This window comes from Dioscorea cayenensis, unplaced genomic scaffold (genome assembly GCF_009730915.1).
Source record: "Dioscorea cayenensis subsp. rotundata cultivar TDr96_F1 unplaced genomic scaffold, TDr96_F1_v2_PseudoChromosome.rev07_lg8_w22 25.fasta BLBR01002168.1, whole genome shotgun sequence".
Lineage (NCBI taxonomy): Eukaryota > Viridiplantae > Streptophyta > Magnoliopsida > Dioscoreales > Dioscoreaceae > Dioscorea > Dioscorea cayenensis.
In genome coordinates this window covers 1-8943 of record NW_024088559.1, presented here as the reverse complement: position 1 = coordinate 8943, position 8943 = coordinate 1, and the positions used below count along the sequence as shown (strand labels likewise).

General features: G+C 34.8%; 1 protein-coding gene and 1 non-coding gene across 2 annotated transcripts; both read left to right on the top strand.

The window, feature by feature from the left end:
- The first annotated feature begins 253 nt into the window (after positions 1-253).
- Positions 254-326, top strand: TRNAR-ACG. Its single transcript has one exon. It is a non-coding gene; the product is annotated as a tRNA-Arg (tRNA).
- A 313-nt stretch (positions 327-639) lies between these two features.
- LOC120257516 (glucose-6-phosphate isomerase, cytosolic) lies at positions 640-7496 on the top strand. The gene is made up of 20 exons (XM_039264978.1): positions 640-800; positions 898-974; positions 1034-1115; positions 1185-1232; positions 1760-1915; positions 1991-2087; positions 2222-2264; positions 2443-2510; positions 2614-2698; positions 3130-3178; positions 4056-4128; positions 4218-4278; positions 5319-5385; positions 5461-5517; positions 5632-5685; positions 5777-5905; positions 6938-7001; positions 7082-7155; positions 7229-7282; positions 7368-7496. The coding sequence occupies exons 1-20, from the start codon at positions 750-752 to the stop codon at positions 7479-7481; spliced, it is 1503 nt and encodes a 500-aa protein (XP_039120912.1). The 5' UTR covers positions 640-749; the 3' UTR covers positions 7482-7496.
- The last annotated feature ends 1447 nt before the right edge of the window (positions 7497-8943 follow it).

Below are 8943 nucleotides of genomic sequence, written 5' to 3'. Positions count from 1 at the left end.
AAATTGAACTTTGTGTTTTGCCTTTTTTCTGTTCATTTCAATCTTTATAGTTTCAAAATACATATGTCTATATTGTTCATCATAGGGCATGCAATAATCTGTTTTGGATAAGGGAATAAGGGATGGGGACTGTATGGTATTGGTGCCTATATTAATTATATGTCGGCTCATCAGATTACTCATTAATTATCAATTCAAGTGGATCAAGTTATTAATAAAATTATAATATGTATTCTATATAATTTAAACAAATGACTCCGTGGCCCAATGGATAAGGCGCTGGTCTACGGAACCAGAGATTCTGGGTTCGATCCCCAGCGGAGTCGCTCAAATTTTTCTACATTTTCTTCGATTTATTTTCCACTTATTTCCTACAAGCCTACACCATTTAAAATTTTAAAAGAATAAAATATATTAATAGAAAAAAAAAACCACTTATTTTCCACTCTATAAATTCCAATTCTCAACAATGATCCAGAAGCTTTCCCGAAGGCGGTCTTCCCAAAAAAAAAAACCAGCGAGCGCGCGGGAATATTCGGTAGTTTACAGCACCCCCAGTTTTTTAACGATACGGTTGCTTTCTGACTCAACGACTTCCACGTGTTCGGTCACGATCTTCCCGTGCCCTGATCTCTAGAACCAAATAAAGCCAAATACCAGCACCGTCATCACGATCTCGAATCCTTCTCTCCATCTCCTTCCTTCTTCCCACAATTGATCGGCAAGGGCAAACCCTAGCTAGAATCATCATGGCCTCGTCCACGCTAATCTGCGACACGCCGCAGTGGAAGGACCTCAAGGTATCTATCGTTTTCTTATTGATTTCTTCCTGAAATCAATGTTGTGTTCTTTGTTTTTCCCCCCTCAATTCTTTGCTGTTTGTTGTTGGTCGTGCAGGCTCATGTTGAGGATATCAAGAAGACGCACCTTCGCGATCTCATGAGCGACTCCGATCGCTGCAAGTCCTTTATCACGTAAGCCATTCTTCGGTCTTTTTTTGGGTGTTTTATTTGCTGATGGTATTGGATTTCAGTGAGTTTGATGGGATCATATTGGATTATTCTCGGCAACGAGTGATTCCGCCCACTTTGGACAAGCTTTTCCAGCTCGCTGAGGTAAAAGATTGTTTTTTTTTTTCCCAAGGCTTATTGCTCTGGTTGTGTGTTGACATTCTTTTGATGCAGGCTGCTCGTCTCAAGGAAAAGATTGACAGTATGTACAATGGAGAGAAGGTATGTTGCATGTTACAGTCGGTGTTTGTTCAGCGTTGTGATCTGTTGTTCTTCTTCTTCTTTTGCGCTGCACTGGAATCACTGGATACTTTTGCTTTTAATTTGTGAATTTGTTGTTTAAGTGGAGGTGACTGCTTTTGCTATGCAGATTATATTGGTTTATGTTCTTTTGAAAGTATGGTAGCATATGTTCTTTCGTGTTGGATGGAAATTCTAGTTAGTGGATCATGGCAAAAATCATAACTTCAATCCAATGACATTCTCCGAGAAAAGTTTCTCTTGTCTTTGCGTTGCTTTTATGGGAATTTGAGTCTATTGTTTGTTTACCATTTTGGAACCTCTGAGACTCTCATGTTTGAATGAAACTGACTTAGATTCTATTAGAGAGTACTTCTTTAGTATTGCACTTAGTAACCCTGTTTTTACTTGATTTTATTTAATTTTATTTAAGAATATGCTGTTTTGTTTTGGATGGGAATTGTCTTTGCTGGGGGCATTTAATTGTTGTAATGCTGAACATGAGTCAGATAAACAGCACAGAGAATAGGTCTGTGTTGCATGTTGCTCTTCGAGCTGCAAGAGATAAGGTCATCCAAAGTGATGGAAAGAATGTGGTACCTGATGTTTGGCATGTCCTAGACCAAATCAAAGAGTTCTCAGAGAGAATTCGAAGTGGTTCTTGGGTAAGAAATGGACATAAATTACTTTTTCTCTGTCTATTGTGTTGAAACATTAATGCTTAGTGGTAACTTTTGCAGGTTGGAGCAACAGGGAAGGCATTGAAAGATGTTGTTGCAGTGGGCATTGGGGGAAGTTTTTTAGGACCATTGTTCGTGCATACTGCCCTTCAAACTGGTAGGTCCATTATTGCACTAGGTCCTGTCCATTACCTACTCTGCAGTGTTCCCTAAACTAAATTTACATTACTTTGGTTTGTTTGGAAGTGACATGTTTCCATGCTTTATGTTTTTTAACTTGAACATTTTCAGATCCTGAGGCAGCAGAATGTGCTAAAGGGCGTCAATTGCGATTGTAAGTGTGTGTCTTTGTAATTTTAAAATCTTTCCTTATTTATAAATATACTAAATAGCATTTTATGCTTGTGAATACCTGAAACTTTCCTTTTCATGTAGATTATAACTAAGATTTAATTATCTTTATTTAGTTGTTTTACATTGTGTAATCTATAATAAACACTTTTCTTCTTCAGCCTTGCAAATGTTGATCCAATTGATGTTGCTCGAAGCATTGCTGGATTGAATCCTGAAACCACCCTAGGTGGAATGAAATTTAAATTCCAGTTCGTCATTTTTAAATTCTTGTCTCAATTTAATCCTGTTATGACCTGTGTTGTTCTTTTCTCTTTCTGTCATCTGTGCAGTTGTGGTTGTTTCAAAGACCTTTACGACTGCTGAAACTATGCTGAATGCAAGAACGCTCAGAGAGTGGATTTCAGGTGCTCTTGGGTACGAGTGTCTTCACTACATTGTTATGTGTCTGTATTATTTGTATTGAGGCTAATGCAATCATACAAATTTAGGTATTATGTGCAGGCTGGAATATTTTTGGTTTCTGATTCTCAATGCCTAATGAACATATTTTTGTCACCATTTATTTTCTATGACTACCTTATAATTCCATATTTTACCATTTGTCCCTTTCAACCTTTTTGTCATGATCATCTAGCATTACAAGGACATCACTCAATTGGAAGCGTAATCAATTGTCTTCCCGTCATGGTTTAATTTTAACTATGGTTTGCAGCAATTTTTTCTTCTTTCTTTTCGATACATAAGAGAAGATGATACTACACATTGTTTGCAGTCAAATTCTGGTTACACTACTGTATGATAATAGTTTTGTTTGCATCATATTTCCTTGGTTGTTTTCATTTCAGGCACCAGGCTGTTGCAAAGCATATGGTAGCTGTCAGTACAAATCTTACGGTATTTCTATATTTCAACCGCTGCTTCCTATATTGATGTTATGCACTAGTGGCTTCTGGTTGATGCATATCCACACATGACTACGCTTGAGCACCATTTCATTATTTTTTAAAAAAAATTGTTTGTGTTTGAGAATAATTTTATAATAATGATAATAATAATATTCTTGTGTTCTTTTTTCTCCACTAAAGTCGAACACTTTTTTGTTTGTATTCATTTTGTATGTTATACATGTTTCATGGATTTTATTCACTATTTGCTGTTTGTTGATGCATATGCGCATGTTTTAACTGTTAAGGTATGGGCACTATTCCTTTTTTTTTTTATTGTTTGGAATACAATTTTGAAATCATCAAATTTAGGATTTGTTGTTCAGATGAAAATGTAATGTTTTTATTTTTATATTCATTTGTAACTTATGCAATTTTCATTGATTTTAGTGGCAGCTGGATGTAATTCATGTCATTGAAATTATAAGAGATTTTTATAAGTTAATTGAGTTTGTACTCTGAGCTATATTATGCTCTTGTAATGATTACACTCAATTAACTTTTCATGCTTTTTTGATCTAAGGCTTGTGAAATATCCTGTTGAATTGATGTCCATTTCCAATACAGTGGTAGTTGTGGGTTCTAGCATAGTTTGGTTTATTGTAAAGTATCCTGTTTCTAGTTATCTGATGGAACCTAGAGTTTGGAATTTCCAGTTTTTATGCTTAGTGATGATGAATATAATTAGTGATTCTCATATTTCATCATGTTACATTATGGTTATTTTTATAATTATTTTTGAGAAAACATAACTCATTGCGGAAATCCTATAATTCATCATCTTTTATCATAGATCAAATATCAAGTTGGCCTTGTCATCTATGCAGCTTGTAGAGAAATTTGGTATTGACCCTGCTAATGCTTTTGCATTCTGGGACTGGGTAGGAGGCCGTTATAGTGGTGAATATACTCATTCCCTATCTCCTTCTCATTCTTTTAAATTTTGGAACAACTTAGTGGCACTAATAGTGCTGAATATCTTCTTGCAGTTTGCAGTGCTGTTGGTGTGTTACCTTTGTCTCTCCAATATGGTTTTCCAATTGTTCAGAAGTATGATTCCATTGTTTAATTAACTTTTTTCATTAGTAATTCAAATCTGGGAAATATATTAATGTTATTATTTGTAGTTTTTGCAAGTGGACATAGTTTTACCATCAATACTAAGTTGCTAACTAGAGTTTACAGATGAGAATAAAAGTGATTGGACGTTTGATCTATCAGATAAAGTAATAGGTTCAATATTAGTGAATTGTACACTTCCTCGAGGTTGGTAATATGCTTGTACCTCCAGAAACATACTGACCAAGAATGGAGTTCTATTATGATTTTGGCAAGGCACTGAATGTGGAATGGAGTTTTAATGCTTTATAGAGTTTTGTCTTTTGCATAGCATAGTTGGATATTTTATATCCTAAATGCACCTTTCATGTTTGTTTTATTCTGCAAATTGTGGAGGCCACTGGAGTAGGAGATTTGATAGTTCATAGGTACTCTATGATTCATTTGGTCTTTTGAGTCCCATGTTTGCACATGTCATGGTGTGTGAAGCTGTCTTTTGCACAGTTGAATATTTTATATTCCACCAGCACCTTTCACCTTTCATGTTTCTTTTAATCTCGAAATTGTGATGGTCATTGGAGGAGACTTCATATTTCATAGGTACATGAGGGCTCATCTGTCTTGTGTCCCATGTTCACTTATGTCATGGTTTGTTAAGCCCATTGGTTTAATCACAAGCTTCACATGATTTCTTATCAAATATCATGCAGAGTGGTTTTGTGGAAAAGTCTTGCTCATTGAACAGGTGAACTCAGCATATAAGATTAAGATTGCTTTTATGGTCTTATTTTATTCACTTGCTCATTAAGATTATATGAACACATGTTTCATATAAACACATTTGACTTTGACCTTGTGTGAAATTTAGAGTTTTCTATAGTCTAGGATTTTTCTGTCTATGCTATGACAGCTAGAACAGTATTCAAAACCCATTTTCCTCTAATTCTTCCATCGGCATATATTATTTTATATCTAGACATGGATATTTCTAATCACGTTTTCATCTTCCAATTAATTTTTAAATCTTGTAGATTTCTCAATGGAGCTGAGAGCATTGATGATCATTTTCATTCCACTCCATTTGAGAAAAATATTCCTGTAAGTGGGTATTTTAAATCTATGTTACCTAGGGTGAAATTATTAATAACAGGTGCATTTATTCTTATTGACCAGGTACTTTTAGGTTTATTGAGTGTATGGAATGTGTCATTTCTTGGGTATCCTGCAAGAGTAAGTGATTGCACTTTTTTAGTAGTTTTTTCTCCATGCATTAACATCTTCTTCATTTAGTTCAAATTCTGCTATTGGCTCCTCTGACGATTGAATTTGCATACTTGTGTTCAGGCTATATTACCTTACTCTCAAGCACTGGAGAAATTTGCGCCACATATCCAACAGGTCTCTATTTGATTATTTTACTTGGTTGAAATTTTAAATATCTAGTTCTGCTGGACTCCAAATTTTTTATTGGTGCTATTTTTCACCCCAGGTTAGTATGGAGAGTAATGGGAAGGGTGTTTCTATTGATGGCATCCCTCTTACCTTTGAGACTGGTGAAATTGATTTTGGGGAACCTGGAACGAATGGTCAGCATAGCTTCTATCAGCTTATTCACCAGGTTAGGCACCCTTTCAAGGGCAACACACATCCAATGTTGAATCATTATTGTCAAACATGGCCTTATTGGCTGAATGACGCTACCAACTTCTCTGATTATCGGCTTATTAATGTTTGTGCTACTTTGCTGAGCTCTAGCTTTTGGATTTGGAAGAATTTCTTGACAACTTTTCCATCCTGAATTGCTGCTTATCTGTCATTTACCATAAAATATTTCTTGCTTACCACCAAATATTTCTAATTGTGTTCTATACAGAACTGGAATTCTCAGCTTTCTGAATTGTTACTTCACTAGGGTTTTCTTGGATTATTTATTTGGATATGAATGCATGTGTGAAACGAAAAATGTAAACTAAACAAACACAAATAGATTGAGAGAGGTTTTGAGATGTGATGTGCTTAATTCTTCTTGCTCACAGGAAAGATACTTGCTGAGTTTGAATTGCTACAAATATGTGATAATAGTCTGTTCTTTTTCTGAAAACAATTTGAGCTTATCGATGTACAACATAGCTTGTCAAGCAATTGTTTGATTTTGCGTTCGACAAAATAGGGGATGAGTTAAGGTGGATTAGATATTTAGAATAAATATATTGCCTTCTTAAACCTGCCTTATTCTTATTTCAGACTAGACTTAACCCAGCGCTCAGCCAACCTTTTGGAAAATAAACAAGAAATAAAGGTCTAGGGTGTATAGTACATTCAAAATATATCTAGAATTTGGTGGAAGACTTTTTGTATCCTGATTTTGCCTTTGCTGACTATCTTCTTGATATATATTTGGTCATTTGTGCTTGGTCAGCTTACTGATATGCGTATTTTCCTACAATCTGCGAAACATCTCAAAATTGTTCTTTACTTCTACCACTTCAATTTAGTTCTTTGATAGTTAATGCTTCTATGTTGTTTGTCTACTTGTGTTCATTTAGTCTGTTGTGCATTTTTACTGCAAATGTTATAATCGAATTACCATTACTTTTCAGTTATCTGTTGAAGATCATTATTTGATGCATGAATTTCTTGCTACTAACAGGGAAGGATTATTCCTTGTGATTTTATTGGTGTCATGAGGAGCCAGCAACCAATTTACTTGAAAGGTATATGCGGAATTGCTTTGGTTAAGAAACTTTCTGATCTGATAGTTTCATGTTCTTTCTGTTTTTCATCATTCTTGCAGGTGAGGTGGTGAGCAACCATGATGAGCTTATGTCTAATTTTTTTGCGCAACCAGATGCTCTTGCCTATGGAAAGGTAGAACCTGTAATTCTCAACTTCCTGATGGATGCGTTTGATTTAGCAGCTTTTTAAAATTGCTATTGTCCAGGCTGCCGAACAACTGTTTAATGAGAAAGTCCCTAACCATCTTATTCCTCACAAGGTGATGTATTACTTAGATCTTCTGACTTCTTTTACTCTAAAAGTCACCTCTGAAACTCTTTAAGATGGAGGTATTCAATTTTCAGACATTTTTGGGCAATCGACCATCATTGAGTCTTCTACTACCTACATTGAATGCTTACAACATCGGACAGGTTTGTGCAAATATTTATCAAAAAAACATTTACAAGTATTTCTAAATTTTATGCTTTTTCTATTTCTATAAACAAATTAGTTATTTATCGTATTGTCAATGATTCATGTCATATCATTTGCTTGTTCATCAAAACACCTGTTTCTTCCCGAAAATATTAGACGGAATGAACTCATTCAATTGTTAAAATTACAGTAGTTATTCATTAGATTATTGAAATTTTCATTTTGAGGGAGTGCTTAAACATATTCAGATGATAACATTTGACTCTAATAGTTTGTTTACATGCTTCCTTTCCTGGTTCTTATACTCAAGCCATCTCAAAGGTCTTAATTATTTAGCTGAAGTAAAAATTCGTTGTTGAACATTAAATCATGCTGTGGTGTTATAGCAGATTCAGCAAGGTATTTAATAAGGGATGGCCTACTGAAAGGAATTATTGGAATGTTCCTTTTAGATTGTATGGGCATTCAGTATAGAGTAACGACATTGGCTTGGTTTTCAGTTGAAGCATAAGGAGATATGGTGATACAAGCTAAATTATTATTCATGGCAACCAGGAGAAAGGTTCATCATCATACAACTGAAAGGCTATTATGTTTTTTTAGAAAGAGCTTAGATTGCTGGTGTGAGAAACTATATTCACGGATTTTATGAATTGGGAGCATTAAATCAAGATGTTAGATAAGATCCATCTTGCTTTGAAACCTTGGTATTCATAAAAAAAATGGTTGGGCAAACTGATGGATCGTTTTTACCAATGTGGCTTGCATAGGAAAACAACATGTGATATGCTGTAGCACAAATAAAGTTGATATAATTTTTAGGGAATGTAGGTTTATGACTTCCAGTAATGGTGGGATTTATTTTTAACTACAATATTGCAATAGCCTTCAATTAATTAGCCGAATGTAATATGAGACAGAAAAATTTTGACAGCAGGATATCTCATGTTTATTCAACCTAAATGATGCATAAGGTTCGATTTGCTTTTGTGTTTTGAGTGCTTGAATTTTAGGATTAGGGAAGGGATAATGCATGGAGCTGTTGAGCCTTATATTTTCTTAAGCATTTTGATGACAGAGTCTTCAGTAATAATGTTTTGCTTGATCGCATTTCAGGTTTTCATGTACTTTAATGAGATGAGTCTGTAGCAATCAGCATGATTAAGAGTTTTACAGGAAGACCTTGGTTTGTATGGATCACCATACATGCCTTGCCATCATGAAAATCTTAAAGAAAATGGTTGGTAAAACAAGTTAAAGAAATGTGTATATTTATATGCCATCTCCTTTTCCTTTTTTCTTTAAGCAGGAGTGTGGATGTTGGTTTTAAGTCAAAAAAGTAAATTGTTGAAGATAACATCCATTTAATTCCCAGTGCTGGATTTTAACGCCCTGTTTGGATGGAGCCAAGTTTAATTGAGGCAGGTAGTATTATGTGTCTTCACGTTTGTTAGCTTCTAGATTCCTGGGTGCAAGTACTGATCTACTTTTGGCTTCTTTTCT